This window comes from Microcaecilia unicolor, chromosome 9 (assembly GCF_901765095.1).
Source record: "Microcaecilia unicolor chromosome 9, aMicUni1.1, whole genome shotgun sequence".
Classification (NCBI taxonomy): Eukaryota; Metazoa; Chordata; class Amphibia; order Gymnophiona; family Siphonopidae; genus Microcaecilia; species Microcaecilia unicolor.
The window spans coordinates 13,766,725-13,781,797 of record NC_044039.1 but is presented as its reverse complement, the minus strand read 5'-3'; the positions used below and the strand labels follow the sequence as shown (position 1 = coordinate 13,781,797).

Genomic DNA, 15,073 nt, shown 5'->3' with positions numbered 1-15,073 from the left:
TTGTGCTGTGGCGGCAAAGAAAGCAAATAGAATGTAAGGTATTAGGAAAGGAATGGAAAAAAAACCCCGATGCTATAATGTTTTGTATCACTCCATGGTGTGACCGCACCTTGAATACTGTATGCAATTCAGGTCACTGCAGCTCAAAAAAAGATATAGTGAAGTTAGAAAAGGTACAGAGAAGGGTGACAAAAATGATAAAGAGGATGGGACGACTTCCCTGTGAAAGGCTGAAACAGCTAGGGATCTTCAGCTTGGAGAAAAAATGGCTGAGGGGAGATATGATAGAGGTATATAAAATAACTAGTAAAAAAGGCCCGTTTCTGAAAGAAATGAAGCGGGTGCTAGCATGGTTTTCCTCGGAGTGTGTATGTTTGAGGGAGTGTCTGTGAGAGTGACTGTGTGAGTGTGTGTGACAGAGAGAGAGTGAGACTGGGAGAGAGTGTGTGTGTGAGATTGAGAGTGTGTCACCCCCCTCCCTCCCTCCCTTCGAGTTCCAGGGTCGTCCCCTCCCTCCGAGTTCCAGGGTCCCCCTTCTCTGCCTCCCTCCTCCCTCCCAGTTCCAGGGTCCCCCCTCCCTCCCAGTTCCAGGGTCGTCATCCCTCCCTCCCTCCCTCCCTTCCAGGCCCCCTCCCTAAGCAGTTTGAAAGTCATCTTGACTTACCTCGTTGGGGTTACGGCGGCCGCCAGCAGCGGTAAAAGGCATGCAGGTTTGGCCCTTTTCTCTCAGCTATGGTCCCTCCCTCATTTCCTGTTTCCGCAAGGGCGGGACCACAGCTGAGAGAAAGGGCCTAGGCTGCACGCCTTTTACCGCTGCTGGTGGCCGCCGTAACCCTGACTTGGTAAGTGAAGATGGAACGACTGGCACCGATACCTGAGCGGGAAGCGAGAGGGACATGGGGTTGCGGAGGAGAACGGCAGGCACCCATACCTGAGTGGGAAGTGAGAGGGATGTGGGGTTGCGGAGGAGAGTGGCAACGAGGCAGAGTCCGAAGACAGTGAGACAGAGGCGACCACAGTAACATCTCCTGACGTCAGGCATGCAGGCTTCTACTGTGGGAGAGTGACATCAGGAGCTGGTTACGAACGCAGGTAGCCTCATTGGAACGTTGGAGGAGCAAATTATTATATTAGATGAGTAGAATGGAACAGGTACACGTGAATAGCTTGTTTACTCTTTCCAAAAATACTAGGACTAGTAAATTTAAAACAAATCAGAGAAAATATTTCTTCACTCAACGTGTAATTAAACTCTGAAATTCATTGCCAGAGGATGTGGTAAAAGCAGTTAGTTTAGCGGGGTTTAAAAAAGGTTTGGATAACTTCCTAAAAGAAAAGTCCATAAGCCATTATTAAAATGGACTTGGGAAAATCCACTGCTTATTTCTGGGATAAGCAGCATAAAATGTATTCTACTGTTTTGGGATCTTGCCATATATTTGTGAACTGGCTTGGCCACTGTTGGAAACAGAATACTGGGCTTGATGGACCTTTCGTCTGTCCCGGTATGGCAACACTTAAGTACTTATGTAATGCTACTGTAAATTGGCATAGATGTACCTACAAGTTGGGCCCACTTAGATCATGTCAATAGTAGGCACAAATAGGCAGCCTAAATGTGGCACTTTTGTGTGTAACTTACACTAGTCTGTAAGTTACATGCGTAACTGTTCATCCTGCCCACACCTCGCCCAGTCTCCTCCCTTGTGAACGCCTCCTAGCATTTATGAGCTAAGCCAGGGGCGGCCCAAAGCAAGAAGCTCCCTGAGGCAGGGATGAGATGCCACCATCCCCCATCTCCCCCCTTTCTTCCTCCACCCCCTTCCCCAAGTTTACCTTCTTTTCCCATTTTCCAAAGGTGGCGGCAGCAGTGATTTCCATGCTTAGCCCTGCGGCCCCGCCTCTGAGGAAACAGGAAGTTACATCAGAGAGGTGGGCCACAGTTAACAGAAGAGGTCGGTGCCGGCGGCAGGGCAGTGTATGGGAATCGCCGCTGCCACCTTTTGAAACATGGACAAAGAAGGAAAACTAGGGTACAGAGGTGGAGGAAGGAAGGAGGAGATGCTGTTCCAGGAAGAGTGCTGCCTGAGGCCCCTGCCTCAAGTAGCCTAATGGTAGGGCTGCCACTGAGCTAAGCTGTATTTTTACAATAGCGCTGAACACTCATCTAGCTCCTAATTGAGGAAGTAGACATTCACATGCATGTCTCCTGCATGTTTAACAGGTGTAATGCACATCAAGACATTTTTATTAACAAGAAAGCTTGAAACAAACTGAAAAAATGTCCAAAGGTTGGGGGAAAAATTCATAACATCAACCAACAATGAGCCTACCTTTTCTATGTACATCCAACCCTACAACATTCATGACCTTTGTGCCACATAAAACATAATTTCTAAAATCAAGAGTTAAAAGGCTTGGACATCAACAGGAAATAAAATATTTTTATTGAGTATCTGTGTAATATGGTAAATTCTTTAACAACAATCAGAAAACTCTACTGTGGGATCCACTACACAAAGTAAAACAAAAAAACCCACCTCATCGAAAATGAAGGCAATACACATCTAGAATTGTCAGCTCGTGCGTTACGAGCGATATGGCAGGAGAAAACACCCCAAGAGTTCTACAGAATACAGAGAAAACCCACACATAGAAACACTCAAGCAGGCAGTAAATATACACAAAGGCAACTAGGATTTCTACAGTATCAGATTCTAATACTTTACACAGCTTTGTCAGAAAGTTACATGTGGCTTTGCTAAGAATGAAATGCTGTCTTGGCCAAATTGCAGGTTCAGTTAAGGTCATGACTCAGAATCGTGGTGCATTACCATTCTTCTGCGGGGCCATTCAATCAGGCAGTACAGGAGCAGAGTGCATTAAATATTCGTAATGCAACTCTAGCGGGCAGCATGAACCTGCGTATTACAATGGCCGACTACCATGAGCAACTTACATTCTGATCAAACGGAATCGTGTTTCAGTTGCCTAGTCTCAGTCTCTCTCTCTCTCTCTCACACACATGAGGTTTGGTCCTTTAAATTTGAATCTAATGTGCTCTATCTTTACTGTTCATATTAGTAGAAAGGTTTATCTTCTAATAAACTTCACTTGTGCCTTTTTCCATAATGTGTTCAAAAGCAACATGGTGAAGAACAGTGGGATGATTAAATGAGTACCCCATCCCCCCTTTGGGTTATTCTCTTCTGTAGCTGACTGGAGAACAGACAGTAAACCCAATTCAGACTTGCCTAGTTGACACAATGCTTGGCTGATTCAATATGTTTTAGTTTTTTTTTCTCATGTGTGCCAGTTCGGCAGGTGTGAATCTAGTTCGTTTCTTACTTTTGTCCTCTTGGTTTCGCCAAGTGACACTTCCCCATCAACTCGCCAAATGATTTAAGAGAGGCAGGTACCTCAACCATTGCACAAATAAGGTCCTTCTTTATCATTCAAATAACCAAAGGGGGACAAGAGATACTACAGTAAACAAATCTAAACAAATATTTTATGGAACACAATATATTGGTATTTAGCGGTAGGCCTTCCAGGTTCTATTGATTACCTAGTAGGATTTGAAGAATGATTTGCTCTTTTTTTTTTCCAGTTTCACAGCTTTACAGAAACCCCTATTTATTCATACTTAAAGCTACATCATCAAAAAATGTAAACAAGGATACTAGGTGACACTCTGTGCCTTAATCAATGAATAATTGGCTACCTGTCCATAATCTTTTGTTTCTTAATGCTATTGATAACCTCAGATTGAAAACATTAAACTACTCACACTCTGTAAAAACAACAAAGGTCTCGAAAAGATTGAAGGGTAATGCCCCAAATGACCCGTTGATAGCAAAAGAGATGGGTTTTTTCCCCCTTAAAACAATCTTGCCTGCAATACGAGGAAAGAACGCTGGAATGTCGCACAGTGCTTGACAGAACGCTGTGTAGTCAACTTACTCTGAACAAGCCCCAAATGGGTCCATGGTAGTTACACCTGCTTGTGCTATGCTCACCTTCGGCAGTGTGGTACAAGGGGAATGGCAGTATTGTTACAACGTCACTACAGAATAAGCTGATTGCTATCCACTGAGAGAATTACGGTTCTAAGCACACAACGGCAGTCACAGTGATACACAGAGCAGTCCTTTGAGACTTTTATGGAATGACTAATAGCTTTCAAACAGTGCTATTTACTGTGGAATAAACATTGAAGACATTTAAAAACTCCTCCTGAAATGAGCACCCAGTACACACACCAGGGTGTTCTAGTTAGTTGGGACCTTGTTCTAGGTTTGTTCCTTTTTTAAAGGATAAATTAAAACTCATTAAATACAAATAAGTTATATATAGATATATATATTTATAAAAAGTCACTAGCTGTTTTGGCTTACTTGAAGTACATTCAAAATTATGGCTAACTCTTCTTCTCAGATGGGGTTAAAATACTGCCCATTTGATACGAAAACCAGTTTGTGGAGCGTGTGTGCATCGAATGCCTTTTATCTTCTCTGATCTGATTTAGTGTAATAAACCATGTCTATTCAATTAAAGCCCACTGTGTAGACACAGATATCATGTGAAATCACAAGAGGCATTCACATTCTGTTTTATGTATTGTAGAAGACCATGAACCACCCTATGTCCATGGACAGTGGTAGGATTTCACAAACGCAGCATGAGGAACCTAACCCTTATAGCTGTCCTCCATCTTTGCCTTTCCCGTGCTGATTACGTGTCTTTCCCATGAACTACTCCATTGCATCATTTCTCTCTCAAGGCCTATGTGAAGGGCTATGAGAGTAGCTTTCCTTTAGAAACAGAGTGTACAAATATACTGGCTTGTGGCTATATTTCCTTGAGGTCAGCTGTAGAGCTGAGTGCTCAGCTGCCAATGAGAGAAACCTACGTAGCTGGGTTCTTGAACAGCCTCAAAACTCTAAGATGTCAATGGCAGTGCAGATCTACTAGTACCTTACAAGTTGGAATTTTTGTTGGAATGCGGACAATACAATATTGATCCTGTAAAAGGATAATCAACTCTTCTATTTCTCAGTCCATTTACATCATTTAAAATAGAACATCTTATTAAAAACATCTAGATATACACAGATTAGGAAACGTCGACAACAAACGAATACACAGACTAGAAATAAATTTTTCATATACTGTTATATACAATGGCGTGATACGGTAAATAATTTCAGTCATGCTCTATCTACACATTATATTGCTTAAAAGAAGGGTGGATTTGGAGAGCAGTGGCAGGATGAAAGATTTTGGGGCTAGAGCTCTCTACATTTAAGGTTGTGCAAATCAAAACAGAATTTGAAGTATCACTGATCTCTGGCAGGAATACAAGGACCCATATTACTGAGGTATTTACAGATTCTGGCTAAGGAGCACTAGGTGGGCAAACGTGGAAAGGCTTTTCAAATTTTATTTCTTGACCGCGAGCATTCCGTCGACCTCTTCCTCGGGCTGTAAGGTGTGCCACTGTGCAATGGGTCGCCTGGGGTTGGCAAGCATGTCCGACCAGTGTCGCAGCTCCGCGCCAGTGCTGTTGTAGCCCACAAAGACTTTGCCGATGGCATCATTCTTGCCGATCTTGTCATAGTCCAACACAGTCACAACAACTTGCACTTTCTAGAAGAAGATAACAAAGAGACAGCAATCAATTAATAAGCAACAGAGAGAAAACAGAGACAGGAAAAAAAGCAAAGTGTACGTTGCTGCTGTTTGCAAGAGGGAGCATGCATGCGTTGCAAGACAGGCCTTCGTTCTGCACAGAAATGGTAATATCTGTACTCAGTCTGAGATAATATATGTGCTCAATCTGTTCATTTTAGATGTCACGAAGCATATTACTCAGTCATGGAGAAAACCCGAGCTATCAAAACAAAATAAAAGTATTCTTTCCTTCCCAATTCCATTCTCTTTTAAAAGTAAAGTTGCCTGAATTGCCAGATGGTCCGATGAAGACTGGCTGTGGGATAAGCCACAATCACTTCATGTGCTGGAGGCAGCTATAGTTTTCGAGCACTGTAATGTGATGGATGTAGTTTCTAAGACTGATAAGAGTCTGAGCATTTTGTCTGTACACTTTTAAAATTCTCTTTTCTTTTCTGATTATCAGATGTGTTTTCAGCCACTCTTACTTCTACGTCTCGGAGACTTGAAGTCTTTCTGGCTAAAAGAATGGTTCAGAAATATTGTTGAATGATGCATTAAAGAAGTTCTTCATGGGAGGGGAGGGGGGAGAAGAGGGAAGGAGTATACTGAACAGGGGAGGAAAACTTAAGTACATAAGTAATGCCACACTGGGAAAAGACCAAGGGTCCATCGAGCCCAGCATCCTGTCCACGACAGTGGCCAATCCAGGCCAAGGGCACCTGGCAAGCTTCCCAAACGTACAAACATTCTATACATGTTAGTCCCGAATTGTGGATTTTTCCCAAGTCCATTTAGTAATGGTTTATGGACTTGTCCTTTAGGAAATCGTCTAACCCCTTTTTAAACTCTGCCAAGCTAACCGCCTTCACCACGTTCTCCGGCAACGAATTCCAGAGTTTAATTACATGTTGGGTGAAGAAAAATGTTCTCCTATTTGTTTTAAATTTACTACACTGTAGTTTCATCGCATGCCTCCTAGTCCTAGTATTTTTGGAAAGTGTGAACAGACGCTTCACATCCACCTGTTCCACTCCACTCAATATTTTATATACCTCTATCATGTCTCCCCTCAGCCGTCTCTTCTCCAAACTGAAAAGCCCTAGCGTCCTTAGTCTTTCTTCATAGGGAAGTCGTCCCATCCCCGCTATCATTTTAGTCGCCCTTTGCTGCACCTTTTCCAATTCCACTATATCTTTCTTGAGATGCGGCGACCAGAATTGGACACAATACTCAAGGTGCGGTCGCACCATGGAGCGATATAACGGCATTATAACATCCTCACACCTGTTTTCCATACCTTTCCTAATAATACCCAACATTCTATTCGCTCTCCGAGCCGCAGCAGCACACTGAGCAGAAGGTTTCAGCGTATTATCGACGACGACACGTTTGATATCACTACTGTTATTAATGATATCAAACTGTTCATATTAAATTTTCATGTTTTATAGACAAAGCAACTTTAAAAGTATATGGCATGATGTTTCTTAAAATGAGGTCAGGGAAGAGAGACTTTTGGAAAGAGAAAAACAGAGCCTATATTCTGTGCCTGTTCCTTCCTTTGTTCTTCCCTCCCTTACCTTCCTCCCTGTCACAACGCTAAGGAGATTCCCTATAGGCCTTCTCCAGGGCTTTCCCTCCTCCAGCTTCTGCCTTCTGCTGTAACTTCCTGTTTTGCCAAACTGACTTACCCCCCCTGCTTACTGAAAATAAACATGACCAAGACTGAGCTTCTTATCTTTCCCCCTAAACCAACCTCTCCTCTTCCCCCATTCACTATCTCTGTGGATAACACTCTCATCCTCCCTGTCTCATCAGCTCATAACTTTGGGGTCGTCTTCGACTCCTCTCTCTCCTTCTCTGCACATATTCAACAGCTAAAACCTGTTGTTTCTTTCTCTATAATATCACCAAAATTCACCCTTTCTTTTCTGAGCACATTAGCAGAACCCCTTATCCACACTCTTATCGCCTTTTGCTTAGACTATTACAACTTGCTTAGGTCTCCCACTAAGCCATCTCTCTCCCCTTCAATCTGTTCAAAATTCTGCTGCACAACTTATATTCTGAAAGTGTTGCTATGCTCATGTTAGCCCTCTCCTCTAATCACTTCATTGGCTCCCTATCCGTTTCCACACACAGTTCAAACTCCTCTTATTGACTTACAAGTGCATTCACTCTGCAGCTCCTCAGTACCTCTCCACTCTCATCTCTCCCTACATTCCTCCCCGGGAACTCCGTTCATTGGATAAATCTCTCTTATCTGTACCCGTCTTCTCCACTGCGAACTCCAGACTCCATTCCTTTTATTTTGCTGCACCATACACCTGGAATAGACTTTCTGAATCAGTACATCAAGCTCCAGGTCTGGCCATCTTCAAATCTAGGCTAAAAGCCCACCTTTTTGAGGCTGCTTTTGACTCCTAACTCGTATTCACTTGTTCAGTATCCATGTCTGTTTTATCATTTCCACCGTAGTAATTCCCTTATCCCTTATTTGTCCTGTTTGTCTGTCCTGATTAGATTGTAAGCTCTGTCGAGCAGGGACTGTCTTTTCATGTTCAAGTATACAGCACTAGATACATCTAGTATTACTATAGAAATGATAAGTAGTAGAAGTAGTAGTCTTGAGGATTCCGGAATGTTGCTACTCTTTGTCCTTATCCCTTATTTGTCCTGTTTGTCTGTCTTGATTAGACTGTAAGCTCTGTCGAGCAGGGACAGTCTCTTACATGTTCAGTGTACAGTGCTGCATACGTCTAGTAGTGCTATAGAAATGATAAATAGTAGTAGTACTCTTTGGGATTCTGCATAGAATCTTGCTACTCTTTGGGATTCTGCACAGAATCTTGCTACTCTTTGTCCTTAGCCCTTATTTGTCCTATTTGTCTATCTTGATTAGATGGTAAGCTCTGTTCAGCAGGGACTGTCTCTTACATGTTCAGTGTAGAAGTAGTAGTCTTTAGGATTCCGTAATCTTGTTACTCTTTGGGATTCTGCACAGAATCTTGCTACTCTTTGGGATTCTGCACAGAAGCTTGCTACTCTTTGTCCTTATCCCTTATTTGTCCTATTTGTCTATCTTGATTAGATTGTAAGCTCTGTTGAGCAGGGACGGTCTCTTACATATTCAGTGTACAGCGCTGCATACGTCTAGTAGCGCTATAGAAATGATAAGTAGTAGTAGTCTTTGGTATTCTGGAATCTTGCTAATCGTTGGGATTTTGCACAGAACGTTGCTGCTCTTTGAGATTCCGGAATCTTGCTACTCTTTGTTCTTATCCCTTATTTGTCCTGTTTGTCCTGATTAGATTGTAAGCTCTGTTGAGCAGGCACTGTCTCTTACATGTTCAGTGTACAGTGCTGCGTACGTCTAGTAGTGCTATAGAAATGATAAGTAGTAGTAGTAGTACCCTTTGGGATTCCGCACAGAATCTTGCTACTCTTTGGGATTCTGGAATCTTGCTGTTCTTTGGGATTCTACACAGAATCTTGCTACTCTTTGGGATTCCGGAATGTTGCTACTCATTGTCCTTATCCCTTATTTGTCTTGTTTGTCCTGTTTAGATTGTAAGCTCTGTCGAGCAGGGACTGTCTCTTCATGTTCAGTGTACAGTGCTGCATACTGTGATAGAGTCACATCCAGGATAGTTGGGTTAAGGCAGTTTCAGTCTGAAATACAAGTCCCAGAAGGCATTGCAGGCAAGGAGCCAGGGGGTGACATGAAGAACCCGGACTGGACTCCTAGCTGCACTAGGGGAAGACATGGGTGTAAGCTGGCAGGATGTGTAGATTGGCTGCCACTAGGGGGGAAAGAGAGGTAGGAAACCCTGTGTGCAGGAAGCTCATAATTAGTCTAATGCTTAACTCAGCTGGTATGGGTGTGGGGGAAGCTAATGGAAGGAGAATGATTGGTTGTGAGAGCAGAAGCAAGGGATTGATTAGGCAGGTGGGAAGGAGTCCCAGAGGGTAGAGAGGAGAAGCAGGGTGAAATCCCTTGGGTGTGAGAAAGTCTCAAAAGTATTTGCAGGCTGAAAACCCTTGGGTAAGAGAGGTCCCTCAAGTATTGAATCTACCAGTGAAGCAGATGCAGGGTGGAATCCCTTGGGTATGAGAAGTCCCTAAAGTATGGAACCCATTATGAAGGTAAAGGGAGTAGGAGGTAGAAACGTCTGCTTTGTGGTTTAACTGTGATGATGAACTGAATGAACTGCCTATTTGGAATTGAACTACTGTTACTGTGCACTAGATAAAGAGCCCAGACTGGAGCTGACTGTGAGCCTGTATTGAATCCAGGTATGTGCTGATAGCCTACTGCTTAAAGGAGACTATTTGCCACACACTTTCAGGTGGCTTATATGTGCTTAAGATGGAAGGTGAATGCTGCTGTTGGAACTGTGTATCAGGTCTACTAGAAACCTGCATGGAATAAAGTCCTTAAGATTGAAGTTGCTGGTGGACATTTATTTCTTGACTGTACCGGGAGCCTGTGGCTAGAGGAGATTGTTCTATCCTTGGCTGCACCTAGAGGTACCTGATTACAGTACATGTAGTAGAGCTATAGAAATGATAAGTAGTAGTAGTGATTCATTCACAACTATCCAAGGATATTTTTCCCTAATCCCCTCACCAATGTGCCTATTTTGGTTGCTATAGTGATGGTCCTGAGCCAGGGGCCATGCTTTTTAAAGCTTGTTATACATGTGGAAAAGATGTTTTAAAAAGTTGACAACTGCACACATTTATAAAACATACATGTACGGAAAACTTGCACCTTTGTTTACATGATCTGCATTGTAGGCTTTCCCAGGGCACAGCAGGGGTGGATTTGCAGGGCCGGTGATAGACATGATGGGGCCCAGGGCAGATGCTAGGGAGGCGGCCCCAAAGCTTGCTTGCGGGCTATCCCTCTTTCAACTTCAGGCAGGTTTGGAGCCCCCTGTAATATGGGGGCCCAGGGCAATTGCCCTGTTTGCCCAACCCTAACGCCGGTCCTGTGGATTCGTGATGAATGTGTGTATTTCATAAAATACACATGCTCGGAGCACGCACACAGTAATTTTCTGGGTTGTAAAGAGGTTGTTATATAATGCTTTTAAACACTATGGCTTGTTTGATTTTTAAGTGTTCAAAATTTGAGAGAGCAACACCTCTCCTGAGGCGAATGCCAATGACTCATGTACTGTTTTTAAAACGTGCTCTCTGGGATTTTTGATACTACATGGTTTAGCTCCAAGTTATATGCTGCCATTGATTTTTCTATTAGGAAACTCTAACCCTGTATCCAGAGAATTTTTAGTTTTGCATTTTCCCAGTCTGAAGAGGTTGAGTTACAAAAAGATTTTTCTGCTACATTTGTCTATCAGGCAGCCAATTATTGGAACGATCTCCCAACTGAATAGAAGGGAGATGAACAATGGACATTTTCATAAAATGCTAAAGACCTATTTTTTAAAGAAGTATTTAGGGATGTAGCCGACTTTAATGGACTTCTTTTAATTATTACTAGGAAAAAAGGCCCCTTTCTGAAACCAATTGGCTTCCTGCAATTAATGTTTTGAAAGGGATTGTTAGGAGAAACGTGTTGTCATGCTAATGAATAATTTACATTGTTGTATTATGTGTAATATCTTTTTTGTTGTTTTTCTGTTTTTTTTTTCTTTGTGTTGGTTGTGGGTGTGAGTGAGAGATGCTGATTCTGCATGTTAGAGCTTGTGTATTTATTGGGCGGGGGGGGGGGGGGGGGGGAGTGTGTGGGTGTGAGTGAGAGACGGAGATCTTGATTCACCATGGCAGAGTTTGTGTATGATGTTGTGGTGGTGGTGGTTGGGGGGAATGTGTGTGTGTCTTAGTGAGAGAGAGATCTTGATTTTCCATTTTAGAGTTTGTGTATTAAGGGGGGTGGGGCTGGGAGTGTGTGTGTGTGAGAGAGAGAGAGAGAAATGCTGTCTCTCCATGGCAGTGTGTGTATGTTCTTGTGTGTGTGTGTGTGGGGGGGGGGGGGGGGGGGGGTTGGAGTTTGGTTGTGTGTGTGGGTGTGAGTGAGTGAGAGATGGTGATTCTCCATGGTACAGCTTGCGTATTTAGTGGGGGGGGGGGGGGGGAGTCTGTGGGTGTGAGTGAGAAATAGAGATCTAGATTCACTGTGGCAGAGTTTGTGTATGATGTTGTGGTGGTGGTTGGGGGGAATGTGTGTGTGTCTTAGTGAGAGAGAGATCTTGATTTTCCATTTTAGAGTTTGTGTATTAAGGGGGGGTGGGGCTGGGAGTGTGTGTGTGTGAGAGAGAGAGAGAGAGAGAAATGCTGTCTCTCCATGGCAGTGTGTGTATGTTCTTGTGTGTGTGTGTGTGGGGGGGGGGGGGGAGGGGGGGGTTGGAGTTTGGTTGTGTGTGTGGGTGTGAGTGAGTGAGAGATGGTGATTCTCCACGGTACAGCTTTTGTATTTAGTGGGGGGGGGGGGGGGGTCTGTGGGTGTGAGTGAGAAATAGAGATCTAGATTCACTGTGGCAGAGTTTGTGTATGATGTTGTGGAGGTGGTTGGGGGGAGGGTGTGTGTGTCTGAGTGAGTGATAGAGATGTTGATTTTCCATTTTAGAGTTTGTGTATTAAGGGGGGTGGGGCTGGGAGTGTGTGTGTGTGAGAGAGAGAGAGAGAGAAATGCTGTCTCTCCATGGCAGTGTGTGTATGTTCTTGTGTGTGTGTGGGGGGGGGGGGGGGGGGGGGGGGGGGTTGGAGTTTGGTTGTGTGTGTGGGTGTGAGTGAGTGAGAGATGGTGATTCTCCACGGTACAGCTTTTGTATTTAGTGGGGGGGGGGGGGGGGGAGTCTGTGGGTGTGAGTGAGAAATAGAGATCTAGATTCACTGTGGCAGAGTTTGTGTATGATGTTGTGGAGGTGGTTGGGGGGAGGGTGTGTGTGTCTGAGTGAGTGATAGAGATGTTGATTTTCCATTTTAGAGTTTGTGTATTAAGGGGGGTGGGGCTGGGAGTGTGTGTGTGTGAGAGAGAGAGAGAGAGAAATGCTGTCTCTCCATGGCAGTGTGTGTATGTTCTTGTGTGTGTGTGGGGGGGGGGGGGGGGGTGTTGGAGTTTGGTTGTGTGTGTGGGTGTGAGTGAGTGAGAGATGGTGATTCTCCATTTTAGAGTTTTTGTATTAAGGGGGGGGTGGGAGGGGAATGTGTGGGTGTGAGTGACAGCGATGCTGTTTCTCCATGGCAGAGTGTGTTGTATGATGATTTTGGGGGTGGGGAGGGTGTTTTGAAGGAATGTATGTCTGTTGATTGTCCCTTGGAGAGTTTGTGTATGATGTGGGTGGGTGGTGGTGTTGGGGGTGGGGAGGGTGTCACAGTTTGTGTATGATGTTAGGGGGGGGGACAGTGTAGCGACGTGAGTATGTGTGTGTGTGTGTGAGAGAGTGTGGGCACTCACCTATTGGCTACAGTCATACTGTCCTTTGTATTGCAAGCTTTCCAAGTATGCATACCAATAGCAAGATGTTTTGCTTAAAAGTGAGAAAAAAATGCTTTACACACTTCCATTAAGTACCTTAGTGGTGAAGCTATGTTTCCATTGACTGTAGTTTATGGAGATAGGATCAAAGGAATTAACATATTGGAGAAACTGCCATTTATCCTGATATATTGGATCCTTAGCATGACAAAATCACTGAAGCTGGATCTGTTAAAATCAGGTTTCCGCTCATCACGTTTTTACAGCCCTAAAGCGTTCTCCCTCCGGCACCGGTGATTCAGAGAGTCAGTCTTCTTGCCAGCGTTGGGGCCTCTCCTCAGGTGCGTCCCACCTCTGCGGAAAACAGGACGTTGCATTACAGTAGGTGGGACGCGCCTGAGGAGAGACCCCGACACTGGCAGAAAGCTGACTATCTGAATCGCTGGTGCCGGAGGGAGAACGCTTCAGGGCACTGAAAATGACCACGCGGACTTTAGAGAGGCTGCGGACGAAACGAGAAAGCTGTAAGACTTGGGGGGGGGGGGGGGGGGGGGGGGAGGGTGGAGAAGGGAGAAAGAGCTGCCCAAGGAGGCTTTAATAGACAGGAGTGGAAGTGAGCCTATGTAGTCCATTGTAAGCCAGGAAGCTGGTTTGGTTAATCTGTTTCCACCCCCCTGTGACGTGCAGCGCTCTTCATTTATATAGTAGGATTACCCCGTCCTTGACGTCATCACGTTTTGACGCGAGGGCGGGGCACTCTCACTGTTCCGCCCTCAATGTCATCATGTTTTGACGCGAGGGCGGGGCAGAGAGAGATGTGACAGACTTACGAATGTTACGAACCATTCACTGAAGCCACGGAGTCAGCTTCAGAACGTTGGAGGTGCATTTTATTATAGTAGATGTTGAAATACAGTCCTGGGTATGCCCAGCCTCTTACTCTGTGAGCCACACTGAACCAGAAATGGCATGTGTGGGATATAAATGCCATTATGCAATGTAATTTACATCTTCAGAGCTGGTATAGCATTTGCATGCTGCGGGGGGGGGGGGGGGGGGTGAGGGGTGCTGGATCTGGAGTCTTTTTACTATGCTGTGCTAAAAAGTGGCCTTATCTCACTGTTACACGGATCTTTCCCACATTCTAAGGCCATTTTTAGTGCAGCTGGAAAGTGGCTGATTTTCCATTTTCCGAAATAATGGCCACGTGCTAATTTTGCCATTAGCGCATGGCCTATAAAAAAGATTAGCTAGTGCGCTGTTACCGCCACCTATTTTGTAGGCAGTAAGGCTCACACGCTAATCAGTTAGCAGATGGGAATGAAGACGCCCTAACTGATTAGTGCAGAAACGTCCAGTCTCTGCATCCCCCTCGCAAAAAAAAATTTTTTTTTAGCGCTCAGTTTGCAAATCTACATTGCAAAATTACCCCGGGACGCCACAGCTCAATCAAAGGACCCTTTTATAAAAGCACATATGTACTTGAGTTCCTTTTATAAAATGATGATTCACAGATCTATCAATATTCAAATCCCCTTAGGAATGATCAGAAAAAGTATTTAAAAAAATATCTAAGAAACATTCCTCTGTATTTCAGGTTAGCTAACCTGAAATACAGACAAATGCTTGTGTGACCCTTTCTAAAATAGGCAGCATTTTGGATTTCTCACATATGAACATAAGAACAGCCATACTGGGTCAGACCAATGGTCAATCCAGCCCAGTATCCTGCTTCCAACAGTGGCCAATCCAGGTCACAAGTATCTGGCAGAAACCCAAATAGTGGCAACATTCCGGAATCCCAAAGAGTAGCAACATTCCATGCCCCAATCCCAGGGCAAGCAGCGGCTTCCCCTATGTCCACCTCAATAACAGACTGTAGACTTTTCCTCCAGGAACTTGTCCAAACCATTTTTTAAACCCATATACGTTAACCACTGTTACCACATC

At 44.3% G+C, this 15,073-nt stretch overlaps 1 protein-coding gene across 1 annotated transcript in view; it reads right to left on the bottom strand.

Annotated features, from left to right (window-relative positions):
• Positions 1-2,472: 2,472 nt before the first annotated feature.
• SYT1 (synaptotagmin 1) overlaps positions 2,473-15,073 on the bottom strand; it is an 805,134-nt gene continuing 792,533 nt past the window's right edge. Inside the window, exon 11 of the mRNA XM_030215015.1 lies at positions 2,473-5,649. Coding sequence (XP_030070875.1) covers positions 5,443-5,649 — 207 coding nt within the window. The 3' untranslated portion in view covers positions 2,473-5,442. The remainder of the gene's footprint in view (positions 5,650-15,073) is intronic.